Source organism: Lutra lutra, chromosome 14, assembly GCF_902655055.1.
Source record: "Lutra lutra chromosome 14, mLutLut1.2, whole genome shotgun sequence".
NCBI classification, from domain to species: Eukaryota; Metazoa; Chordata; class Mammalia; order Carnivora; family Mustelidae; genus Lutra; species Lutra lutra.
Genome location: NC_062291.1, coordinates 81,524,363 through 81,537,539, shown reverse-complemented (window position 1 = coordinate 81,537,539; position 13,177 = coordinate 81,524,363). Strand labels below are relative to the sequence as shown.

General features: G+C 48.9%; 1 protein-coding gene across 1 annotated transcript; it reads left to right on the top strand.

The window, feature by feature from the left end:
* The first annotated feature begins 227 nt into the window (after nt 1–227).
* Nucleotides 228–5,218, top strand: NKX1-2 (NK1 homeobox 2). Its single transcript, XM_047702567.1, has 2 exons — nt 228–602; nt 2,229–5,218. Exons 1-2 carry the CDS (start codon nt 389–391, stop codon nt 2,954–2,956), a joined length of 942 nt encoding a protein of 313 aa, XP_047558523.1. The 5' UTR covers nt 228–388; the 3' UTR covers nt 2,957–5,218.
* The last annotated feature ends 7,959 nt before the right edge of the window (nt 5,219–13,177 follow it).

Here is a 13,177-nt window from a genome sequence, read left to right as displayed (position 1 = left end):
TCCCGCGATCCCTCGCTAGCGCACATCGGGAGTCCCTGGGGGAGAGGCGCGCTGAGCCGGCGGCGATGTACCGGCGGGCGGGTGCGCGCACCGGGCTCACGCAGGCGCCCCGGGGGCCGAGGCGAGCTGCCCCAGCGCGGTGCGGGCAGTCTGGGGGCCGCTGCGAGCGCGCCCTGCACGTGGCGGGGGTCTGGCCGGCACAAGTGCCAATCCCCGCGCAGCGCCCCCGCGGCTCTCTCCCAGCCCCGCCTCCGAGTGCCCCTCCCCAGATCCACTTGGCCGCCCGGACCCTCCTACTGGCTGGAGAGCTGCGGCCCAGCCACAGCCGAAGGCAAGCTAGAGCGCTGCCATCCCGGACCCCGCGCCGCGGGGCCCGCGGGCGGCGGGCATGCTGGCATGGCAGGACGGCGGGGCCAAGGCGGCTCCCTCCCACCACAAGATCTCCTTCTCTGTCCTGGACATCCTGGATCCGCAGAAATTCACCCGCGCTACGCTCCCGGCCGAGCGCCCTGCTTCCCGGGAAGCCAAGAAAAGTTTGGCAGAGGCCGAAGCGGGGAAGGACGCCGGCCTAGGGGACTCAGCTCGGCAGCGGGAGACCCCTGGTAAGGATGCGTAGCGGCCCTGGGTCCCGGAAAGCCCCAACCCAGATGATGCGATAGGGAGGTTGGGAGGTGGATGGACAACCAGGGACCGAGTGAGTGGCCGTTAGGAGAGCCTTCACCAAAGGGAGAAAACTCACAGGACGAGGTGCAAAGTGTTGTCTTTTCTCTGTGTTGGAACTAAACTGAGGCAGAAAAGAGGCCCCCAGCATCCTCGGTCAAGGATTTGCCTCCCAAAGCCCGTCCCTGCTCACCGGCCAAGCTACTAAGCATCACAGCTCTGTTTTGCTCGCCCTGGAAGCTAAACGGCTATCCAGACTCATTCATTTCTCGGGCATATAATGCACCCACCACGTGCCAGGGCCTAGACCAGAGATAAAAGTCATGGAAAACTTCGGAACCCGCGAGGTAGACAACATGATGAATATTGCCCCTATTTTATGGATGAGGAAGGTGAGGCTAACTCATGTGTCCCTGTCTGGAAGGGAGTGCGAGGTCAGGTTTAGGCACCTAGGGCCCACTTCCAACCATCTAGACACCTGCTGAGATTCCGCTGGCCCACGCGCTCTGCCCTCTCTCCCCAGACCCAATCACTGACTGGGGCGGGAGCAGGGGTGAGGCTGGGTGATGGGAGGCCTTTGGTCCTTTCTCCTCGAAAGGTTTTCACTTACTCCTAAGTCTGGCGGGCACCGAGGCAGCGTCTGGGAGAGTTTGTGTCTGGAAGGACGGACAAAAGACAGCAGGATCCTTGCCGGGTGGAGCGTGGGCACGAGGTTCCCTGGAGGGACGCAGAGTCAGGGGCGCAAATCCGAGAGAAGCGGGATGCGGCACAGCCCCTCACTTCTCCTTCCCAAATTTGGCAGTGATTGTCTGGGGGCTCGGGGCGCCTCTGGCGGCTGTGCTTGGGCCCAGGTAGTCCGCCTGGTAATTGTTCGGATCGCCCCTCGGAGGGGCCGCCCTCCCTTCCCCCCACAGCGATGATCGATATTCTATTACGGGCGCCTGCATATCTCCTGCCCGCAGCTTGCAGGTACCGACTTCAAACCCCCTTTCCCTGTCTGATCCTAATACTGTTCGATTAAAACTTACCTTTAATAGATGACATCTATCGATCCAGTCCCGCACAAATCTGAAACTCTATTAACACGGCAGGAGAGAGAAGATGGGAAAGAGGGAATTTCACTTTAAAGGGGGGGAGGGAGGGGGCTTAATAACTTCTTTTTTAATTGCTAAGAGTTCCAGACCAAAATAGGCTTCTAGGAACTGGGGATACAGAGCCTTAAACGCACTTGACATCTCGATGTCTCAATGTACGGTGATCCTACCCGCCCAATACTGTCCAATATGGTCATTGTATTTTCTTAATGCGGGTTGTCATTCATTCATTCAAAATTCATTTTTTGGACGTCAACTAGATAGCAAATGAGTAAAGGGCAAGAGGACACCGCACCCCTAATCCCCAACTCCTGGGAAGAGCTTGCGAGGATGTGTGATCGTGGGATGATGTGGGGGAGCGAGATGCCAGAGAGGGGCAGAGCTAGGGACTCTGGGGCAGAGGAGGAGGGGGTCTGGCGACCCGGAGGGGCTGGGTCGTTCCGGGCTTCTGGTCACCCTCCCCTTCTCCACTAGACGCTGCGGATCGCGGCGCGGGCACTGCGTCCCCCTTGGAGGGCTCGGAGGCCGAGGAGGCGGAGGAGGAGGAGGACGAAGCCGAGGACGCGGGCCAGCGGCGGCCGCAGGAGCGGGCAGCGCGCTTGCAGGCGGACCCGGCGCTCTGCCCCGAGTCCCGGGCGGCGGCGTTGGCGGCGGGGGAGCGGGGCACTCGTGGGCTCGCGGGATCCCCGGGCTCGCCCGGCTCCCCGCGGCCCCGGCGCCGGCGCTCCGAGCCCCGCTGTGCCAAACCGAGGCGCGCGCGCACCGCCTTCACCTATGAGCAGCTGGTGGCTTTGGAGAACAAGTTCCGGGCCACGCGCTACCTGTCCGTGTGCGAGCGCCTGAACCTCGCGCTGTCTCTCAGCCTCACTGAGACGCAGGTCAAAATCTGGTTCCAGAATCGCAGGACCAAGTGGAAGAAGCAGAACCCCGGCGCCGACGGTGCGGCACAGACCGGGAGCGGCGCGCCCCAAACCGGGGCGCCCGGGACGGCAGCTGGAGCGGGCGGCGGCGGCGCGGGGGGCAGCCCGGGACCCCCCGGCCCCGGCGCACTGCCCTTCCAGACTTTCCCCTCCTACGCGGCGGCCAACGTCCTCTTTCCGGCCGCCACCTCCTTCCCTCCAACGGCCGCAGCCGCTGGGGGCCCCTTTGCGTCCTTCCTCGGTCCCTCCTACCTGACCCCTTTCTACGCTCCGCATCTATGAACCCGGAGCTTCTCGGGGGACCCCTTGGTCGGGATTCACGGATGATTGGCGTGGCGGTGCGGTTCCCCCTGCCACCCAAGGCGCCGACGCGCGGGGACCGCCCCCTCGTGGTGAGCGGCTGTCCGCGCGCCCCTTGCATTCCAGCTGTCGGGAGGCGCCACCAGAGGGCAGGGAGAGGTTGCCTGCCCGCTCCAGCCGCGCCCCTGCCCGCCGCGAAGATACCCTGAACCCACGCGGTCTACAGGGGGGCCAAGGTTCTGCGGTCTGTAAAAGTGTCCGGGGACGAAGGCTGTGCGCAGCCTTCCCGATTCTGGAACTGGCTCTTCACTTTCGGTCAGGCTCAGTTCCGTTCCGGGGCTCCCCCGAGAGTCTGGGTGTCCCGAGCAGGGCTAGCTCGGCTGCAGGGATGGGGATGCTAGGGAGCCAAAACTTCCTGCCCGCGGGTCGCTCACACTTAGGATGGAGTCTTCGAACCTCTCAGCTCGCTCAGAGGGTAAGCGGCTTCCCCCTTTCAGAGCCCATCATTTCCCTTTTCGTACTTGATTATTGGCCCAAACCCAGCGATTCCTCCCGAATACTGAACAAGCGGGGTCCGCAAGCACACACGGCCGCTGGAAATGGACTATTTTTAAATGCACAAAACTGCACATTTTTAGATCTTCATTTAAGATTGGGACTTGAGCACAATTCGTGTTCCAAACAGACTCTCCACAGGCTGTTCCTGAGAGAATAGGTATCCTACTTTTCGGAGAAGACCAGAAGTTTCTGCCAGGAAATGCAACGGCTTTGTGGCTAGACTCACCTGCTGACGCAGGCGCGGTTCGGCTGACGCAGGTGTGGTTCGGCGGTCCGGCAGATTTTGGGACCAGCTTTAACCAATAGGCAATGGCCTCACATGCTTAGAAATGGTAGTGAAGGGACCAGTGGTTCAACTAAAATCTTGACGTTTATGCCTGAGGCCTCCTGTTCTGATTTGCAGTATTCTATACTCCCATTGTTCTGTCCTGGCATTTCCTAGGCTCCCAAAGAGAGAACAGAGCTGGGAGAGGACAGCTCCCCCAGGACACATGACAGTCATAAGTCCGGACTGTTTTTTAAAGGCACAAACTCAACATTTTTAGAGCTTCATCTAGAGCCATTCTTGTTCCAGAGAGACTCCAGGATGGTACAACATGCAAAAGGTCGTCAAGGGTGTGAAGGAAGTAGTTGCTGGGCTAGAGGAGGGCTCTGGAAGCAAAAACATTCCCGTAATAGATTTAACCGTGGGAATTTAGTGTATGGCCCCTAGTACCAACTACTACTTTGATTATGTCCCTGGAAAAATTAATTATTCTGTAAAATTTTCATGCCAGATTTGTTTGGGATACTGCCTTTAGTTCTCTATGTGGTATGTTTGGAATTTGTATCTCAGAAACCCCCAGGTTCCCAACCAGGTCATGTCTATTTCATTCTTACCTTTGTTACTTGAGGTCAGCTGATATCTACACAGATACCATGCCGCTTGCTATTTTTTTGAAAGCCTATACCATTAACAATTAAATTTAATGCTCAAAATTTGCTTCTGATGAAGCAAACCCAGTTTGGTGTCATGAACACATGATACAATAATTTTGAGATATCTAGTTCTATTATTATCAGGAATGATAGAAAATATCCCCCCTTCTGCCAAATTAAATGAAAACTTCATACTCACCGGATACTCACAAGATTTGAGAATGGGTATCCTTGAACTGCGTATGATGTGCTCATTACTCGTTTCCTTCTATGTTAAAGAAGAATGTCCCCGAACAACACATTTTAACTTTCTAAAAGACAGTTGATGCCAGATGAGATTAAAAATGCAGTTACTGTAGTAGAGAATGTTTTATTCACGTTACCTGCTGAGAAACACTCCCTTAATAACTGTTCGTTGGTTTTCGAAAAGCAACATCCCGTGTGTCATGAACAGGCAGTTCAAGTGCTCAGAGTCAAGATCTGTAACAAGAAGCTGAATTCCTGCAAGGTGTGGGGAACGTTTCATCTCTCAGGTACCAGTATCACAGAAGACTCCAGCGGAAGGCTTATCTGTCTGTGGGCTAGCATGGAATGCTGTCATTCCTGACCTTTCTGGTTTCTACACATTGTAGCAGAGTAATGCTCCGAGGGTGTGACTTTGAACTTCTGCTGCTTTGAAAGACCCAGTGGCTTTCGGGCCAAACCCTTAGACTCAATCGATTGATGTGTTTGTCTAATAAATCCTTTTTGTAATGATTTCTCATTTAACTATTTCTTGTTCTCTGTTAGCAGTTTTTAACTAATTTTATAATTGTCCGAGTTTGTATAGACCCGTCTCCCTTCCCCCATCAGCTAGTCTCCCCAAATAGAGGGTATTTCTACCCTGACACGACTTTCTCATGCCACGCTAGACAGTTTTCCAAACCCACGTTGGATATACACATAGTGGCTGTGCTAGCAGGCTGTATATACAAACACACGGGGCCATTTTCATAGCAAAAGTGAAGTACCTTACAGAATTTTGTTAGTGGCTACAAATTAGATCAACACCTAAGTACCAGATTTTTAGGACATTAACTTCCTAGACTTATGTTACAAATTCTTAATACCCCGTAAAGAGCCTAGTAAATAACTTTTTAGGTTTAGGCTGTCCATTGGTCGTAGATTTCCGATGTTGAAAATGACCATGGCAGGGACGCCTGGGTGGCTCGGTAGGTTAAAGCGTCTGCCCTTGGCTCAGGTCATGATCCCAGGATCATGGGATTGATGCCCTCATTAGACTCCCTGCTCAGTGGGGAGTCTGCTTCTCCCTCTGCCCCTCCTCCCCACTCCTACTCCAGTTCTTTCTCTCAAAAATAAATAAAATCTAAAAAAAAGGGTGCCTGGGTGGCTCAGTGGGTTAAGCCTCTGCCTTCGGCTCAGGTCATGATCTCAGGGTCCTGGGATCAAGTCCCGCATCGGGCTCTCTGCTCAGCAGGGAGCCTGCTTCCTCCTCTCTCTCTGCCTGCCTTTCTGCCTACTTGTGATCTCTCTCTGTCAAATAAATAAATAAAATCTTTTTTAAAAATCTAAAAAAAAAAAAAAGACCACTGTAGATCCCACTTGGAACCATGTAGCCGAGGAGCCACATGTGTTCATGTGTTTAAGGGAGTGAGTGGAGAGACTACCATACATTGAGAAATCCCCTTCCATTTTATGGGCACAGATCAATATAGTGTATTTGTCTTTTTAGAAATAACCGATAGACTTACTTAGCTAGCTTTAAACATTATGAGCAGGCTGAAAGACATTCTTCAATAAACACTAATAAGTACACTTTTAAAAATGTAATTCCGCCTTAAAATCAGTTGAATGGAAGCATCTAAGAGTTAACAAAGTGGGATGACCCAGACTCAGGCAAAGAGAAACAGGAAGTGCCCCCTCCTGCCTCCAGCTGGGATCTGGAGGCAAATTCCAGAGGAGCCCAGTTGTGGAGACAAAGGGAGAGAAAGTCTTGGAAGAAGGGCTGCTCTTCTGGGTCAGCCAGGCTTGCCACACCTAACCCTCCCTGGTTCTCTTGGCCTGCGGGTTTTCCTAACTTTCTTTTTTAAAGTTGTTTTTTTTTTTTTTTTTTTTTTTTTTTAAATTTGACCGACAGAGATCACAAGTAGGCAGAGAGGCAGGCAGAGAGAGAGGAGGAAGCAGGCTCCCTGCTGAGCAGAGAGCCCGATGTGGGGCTCGATTCCAGGACCCCAGAATCATGACCCAAGCCAAAGGCAGAGGCTTTAACCCACTGAGCCACCCAGGTGCCCCTGGCCTGAGGGTTTTCAAGGACTACAGGTTCCAAGTCACTTCCACCCCTCTGTCCACACGTGAATTTGCAAGTTCCCAATGTCTTTGGGCCACAGTTCCCTCACCACAGAGCCTAGCTCAGATGACTACAGAGCATCTCTGCAGAAAACACAGAGCTTGAGGCCTTGCACAATGAAGGTATTGTTATTGCTCTTGAAGCTAGAAAGGACCACTTCTTTTGGTAACTGTATCTTCCTGCTTTCATTGATAATATATCCAGCAGGGGGGCTCCTGGGTGCCCACAGAACTAGCTTTAGTAGACAGAGCCAAGTAGTTTTCCAGTGTGGTTGTAACAGTTTACATTCCCACCTGCAAGGACGAAGAGTTCCAGTGTTCTACATAGGAATGACCACCATTGTCATTCGATGATTCTGGGAGGTATGTGGTCATCCCACTCTGGTTTCAAATTTCATTTCCGGATGAGTAATGATGTTGACTATCTCTCCATATGCCTTTTGGCCATTGGAGATCTGTTTTGGTGAAGTGCCTAGTCAAATCTGCCCATTGGTGAAATAAACTTAGTCTTAGAGGGGAGGTAACTTTTGCAAGGTTGTCCGGGTTACTTAAGAAACAGGCTCAGTAAGGTTATGTGACTTACCCAAGGTCACACAGAGGGTAAGAGAACAACAGAGCCTAAAAGCTGGGCCTCATAACTCTAGGATGATTAAAAAAAGTTTTTTAACTGGGAATATGCACAGAGTCTCAAATTATCACCCCATAAATTACTTTATTAATTACAAATGGAAACAGGTTTCTCTACAATGGTAAAATCTGGAGGATATCACCTTGACCAAGTAATCACATTCACGTCACCAAAGTGAGACAAATTGGTATCAGATCCCTCCTAGTGTAATTAGGATGATTTAAATTGTACATCAGGCCACCAATGATAGGAAATATTTGGGGGGGGGGGGACCTGCATGGCTCAGTCGGTTAGGTGTCTGCCTTCAGCTCCGGTCATGATTCCAGGGTCCTGGGATCAAGGCTCAACATTGGGCTCCCTGCTCACCAAGGAGACTGCTTCTCTTTCTCCCTCTGCCTGCCACTCCCTCTACTTGCTCTCTCTCTCTCTGTCAAATAAATGAATAAAATCTTTAAAAAAATAAAATAATTGTTAAGGTCTTTATTTATTTATTTATCATTATTATTTCTTTTAATTTTAATGATCTGACAGCTGTTTGGGCATTTTGTAGTTAAAGGTAAGCGTCAGGATTAGAAAGAAAGGGTATCCATTGCTTCTCCTTCCTCTGTCCCCTGCCTTTTTCCTTCCTGCCACAGACATGTATGGAGCGCCCATTCTGTGCCAACTGTTTTGGATGGTGGGAATTCATTGATTTATCGCGTTCCCAGGCACAGGGTAGAATACAGCCTGTGTCTTCCTAACTTTTCTGCATCCATGCTGGTCTGTGGAGCCAAAAAGAGGACGACCCTTTATTTCCTCTCTACCACTTACTAGATCTGCAATCTGACATGAGTTTCCCCAAGCTTCCTGAGCCTGAGAGGCACATAATATAGCTCCCAGTAAATGGTAAAGTTCTTCCTGCCAGTGGAGAAATTGGCTTATGCAGGTAACAACTGAGCCAGCCAGGCACCCTGGGGAGGGATTACATTAAAAAAAAAAAAAAAAACAACAAACAAACAGAAACCAAAAAACGCTCTTCCAGGCAGCTGCTGATGACACAGTGCTCATCCTTTGCGAGATTTAACCTGGCCGAGAACACCAAGGGCGGGGGAGGACAGTAGACAGTCCACACAAAAGAGCTGAGTGGATGATTTTATAAAATTACTTATTTCACAGAATTGATTCCCTTCTTGTGAGCCATTTTCTTTCCTGTATAGTTAATATATTTACCAAATGTTCTCTTTGCTTCTTCTAAATAACCGGCAGATCCTAAGGCAGAAGGGGCCAGGTCTGGGGAAGGTCTAGATGGCACTTTCAGAGTACATACTCATGAGGTCCAAAATTACCACAAATGTGCAGGAAGGTTTAAGAATAATCTTAAAAAAAAAAAAAAAGAAGAATCATTAAATGGTTAGTTTACCCCATTTCTGAAAATTCTCTTCTTTCACAAATGCATTTTTTTCCCGGAGGGGTTCTAGTTTTGCACAGGGGGTTCTTTCTGGTACATCACCATTGTGGCTGGCTAAGTCACTCTAAATTCTAGAGATTCAGAATACTCAGTTCCTATGACTATCTCTGCAGGAAGAAAGAAACAGATCAACTCCTCTTGGAGCCTAAAATCCCCACATACCTCTAAGCAAGATTCTGATGGAATCTTTTATTTTTCTTTTTAAGATTTTATTTGACAGAGAGAGATGCAGCGAAAGAGGGAACACAAGCAGAGGGAGTGGGAGAGGGAGAAGCAGGATTCTCACTGAGGAGGGATCCCGATGCAGGGCTCCATCCCAGGACCCCCGGGATCATGGCCTGAGCTGAAGGCAGGTGCCCCTCATTTTCCTTCTTTCCTTTTCTTTTCTTTTCTTTTTCTTCCTTCCTTCCTCTCTTTCTCTCTTTCTTTCTTTTTTAAAGATTTTATTTATTTGAAAGAGAGACAGAGAGAGCATGAGTGGGGAATGTGGAGGCAGAGGGAGAAGCAGACTCCCACTCAGCAGGGAGCCCAGATCAGGGCTCCTCCCCAGGACTCCCCGCTCATAATCGGAGCCAAAGGCAGCTTCTTACTAGACTGAGCCTCCCAGGCGTCCCAGTTCTTTCCGATGTGTGACTAGTGTTGAAATTGCTGGCTCATGTGGTCATTCTGTGTTTAAGCTGTTGAGGAATCCCAGATTATTTTGCACAGCTGCTAGACCATCGTTCATTTCCCACCAGCAATGTATGAGGGTTCTGATTTCTCCTCATCCTGACCAACCCTTTTTATTATTGTTTTAAAATTAAAACCAATCTAGTGGGTGTAAAGTGCATCTCGTTGTGATTTTCATTTGTATTTCCCTAATCATGCAATGATACTGAACATCTTTTCATGTGCATGTTGGTCATTCCTATATCTTTGGAGAAATATGCATTCAAACCTTCTGCTCACTTCTTAATTGGGCTCTTTGTCTTTTTTGTTGAATTTTAATAATTCTTTATATATTCAAAAGACACATCCCCCTACCCACTTTGTTTTTGTACATTAAAATAAGCATATAGGGAGGCCTTGGTGGCTCAGTGGGTTAAAGACTCTGCCTTCGGCTCAGGTCATGATCCCAAGATCCTGGGATCAAGCCCCTCATCGGACTCTCTGCTCAGCAGGGAGCCTGCTTCCCCTTTTATCTCTGCCTGCCTCTCTGCCTACTTGTGACCTCTGTCTGTCAAATAAATAAATAAAATCTTTAAAAAATAAAATAAAATAAAATAAGCATATAGTCCAAAGACTCCCTCTTCCCGTCCTTTGCACAAATACTTATTGGGCACCAGCTGTGTGCCAGGTGCTACTCTAGCATCTGGAAGGCAACAGAAAGATCCTGGCAGGGCACTGGAGAGGGGAGGCCCAGGGGAGTGAAAGTCACAGACAGCTGTGTACTCGGTGCAGCAGAGTGTAGAAAATCCCACGGCCTTCTTGTCAGCTGTTTTTGTATGAAGGAACACTGATGTCATTTGGAATTTGGGCTGGAAATAAATAAGCCACTCATGCCGCCTTTGCCAGGCTTGTTTTCTACAGATCTGGTTTATGTTTTACGAAGGTCTCACCAGGCATTTATCCCTCCCAGGGTGTGGCAGAACATCATCAACACAGAAGGTGATGGCATTAGCAGGATATCAAAGAGTCGGAGTTACTCGTTTTTTCCGAGATGAGTCATAATTGCTTTTTCCCCTTACAGACTTGCTAGCTCCATCATGGTTTTCCAAAATCATTTTTAAAAGATTTTATTTATGTATTTGAGAGAGAGAAACAAGAGAGAGAGCAGGATGGGGGAAGGGCAGAGGGAGAGGGACAAGCAGACTCCCCGCTGGGCAGGGAGCCTGATGACAAGGGGCTGGATGGCAGGACACCTGAGATCACTGATTATCCTACTGAGCCACGGCACCCCCCAAAATAATTTTAAGTAGAACTACTTCCAATGGCCTAGAGAAATGTATTTCTTCCTGGCAGCAAGGTTTATGGAGTATAAACCCATGTAATTGGATCTGCCAGCTGATTTCTAAGTTTTCTTGCAACTCCGGAAGGCAAAAATACTATATTTGAATGACAACTTCATAGGGTGTTTTGTCCGATCTTTCTCTTTGGATGCTTAACTACTTAGCAACCATAGCGCTCCAGCTATGGAGGCAACTGGGCCCTTGAAGCACAGACTTACTTTCAAAGCTGCATCAGATCCCACATAATCCTTCTTTGCTTGCTGTGGGTCAGGCACTGTGTCCCTGGGAGTACGATGGTGAGAAGACAGACTGGATCCCTCCCCTCCAGTCCTGCCACAGAGCCGTGAGTGGTCTTCCAGCTTTTCTGATCTCTGATCTTTCGAATACAACATAATGAATCTGCATCCCCACTACATGTATTTGCTCAAATTGTGCATGTATACCACAGCGTTAGGAGATTTACATGCAAAATACAAATATACATTGGAAAGGACAAGATTATAAAATATAAATGTGAATTTCTAACATTTTCTTCCTGTACATCCCTACTTCATCTTAGGCTCCCTTCCTACTTTTTTAAGATTGGTGTCCTGGGGGTGCCTGGGTGGTTCTGTCAGTTGAGCATCCGACTCCCAATTTCAGCTCAGGTCATGACTTTGGGTCATGAGATCAATGCCTGCATCAGGCTCTGGGCTCGGCATGGAGTCCGCTTTCCCTCTCCCTCCTCCCGGCTTGTGCTTGCTCTCTCTGAAATGAATGAATAGATGAATGAATAAATAAATAAATAAAATATTTTTAAAAATAAAATAAAGATTGGTGTCCTGGCAGAGAAGGATGATGCCTAAGACCTTCCTCTTCTCTGAGTGGGCGGCTAGCTCCTTCTGCAGGGGACCTGTCACCATAGGACTTAGCCCCTACTACATTTTATGTTCTGTCATTGTCTTCTTCTTTCATCTGGGAGAGCCTGCCTGTTTCTTTCTCTGTCTTTCTCTCTGTCCCTGCCCATTCACCCACATATGTTGGGGATCATTTAACCTCTCACACTGGAATATGCTGGCACTCACTCAATTGCTATTAAAGGACTGAAATATCTTTGCACTTATTGGTTTGTCTAATTTTGTTGTGTTCTTTGGTGTGTGGGGATGGTTTCTCCATACACTTTTCAGAAGTTGGGTAACAAATCTGAGTCAACATCACATTAAAAAAGAGGTTGTTCATGACTTTTTCCTTGCAATGGAAGTAATTTTTTTCTCTCCAGTCATCATAGGTGGATAAGGTCAATAAAACCAACTCTTTTTAGAAAAATGCAGGTGGATTTTGCAGTGGGAAATTGCTCTAAGAAACTGCTTTCAGTTTCTGTACTCCCCGCTGCAGACCAGCACCAGGGCAGCGACCACACAGGGAGAAGCCTGCTTTATTCTCTCTCCTCTGAGACCAGGGTTTAGAGTCTTAGCCTTCAAATGGAAATGCGGGTCCGTCCTTTGACCCGGCAATCCCACTTCTAGGACTTTATCCTACAGAAACACCTTCATGCAATTTCAGAGAGGAGGTTATCCCTTGTGACACTGTTTGCGATAACAAAAGATTGGAAATAATCCAAGTGTCTAGCAATGGGGCTATGAATGCAGCTCTACACAAAAGAATGAGGGCCATCTCTCCGTGTCGACCTGGAGGGAACGCCAGGCCATATTAAGTGGCAAGGTACAAAGAGTACATGTAACCTGCTTTCTCAGGTGTTAGAAAGTGGACAAAATAATGGCATGCATTTCTATTTGCTTCTATTGTACGAAGTATCCCTAGGAGGATTAACAAGAAACTAGTACAAAGAGTTGTCCAAGGTGGGGGAAACCGACTGCAGCGCTTTGGGGCAGAGGAGGAAGACTTCGTGGGATGTACTTTTCATTCGTAAATGAGGCAAAGGCATTAACTATTTACAAAACAAAAAAGTTGTTTGGGGGAGAAAGTGTCAGAGAGAAAAGTAGTTCTACAGACTTATTAAAAAAAAAAACAACCCAACTAGGTATTTCACACAATTGGAAGGTTTCCAAAGTTCCTTCAAATATCACATTTGGAAATTAACAAGAAAACTGGGACTGTCTTTCAATGATCTGCCCAGTGGTGCACCGGGCTCCCTCCCTGGGTTTATCATAAGCTTCCTTTAGAAAATTAAACACATGGGAAAGTGTGAGCAGAACTTGTTTATGGTCCAGAAGAAGGCCAATCCCGCCCGACTGTGCTTCCCAAACTCCAAGGAGCCGATGAGAAAACTCTAGGGTCGTCATGGGTAGGGCCAGAGTGGGAACAGTGTCTGTGGCATC

Excerpts from the sequence above, each read along its gene's own strand:
- NKX1-2 (XM_047702567.1), top strand. The coding sequence starts at position 389 with ATGCTGGCATGGCAGGACGGCGGGGCCAAGGCGGCTCCCTCCCACCAC. Across the intron at positions 603-2,228 it reads TCGGCAGCGGGAGACCCCTG|ACGCTGCGGATCGCGGCGCG; the intron begins GTAAGGATGCGT and ends CTTCTCCACTAG.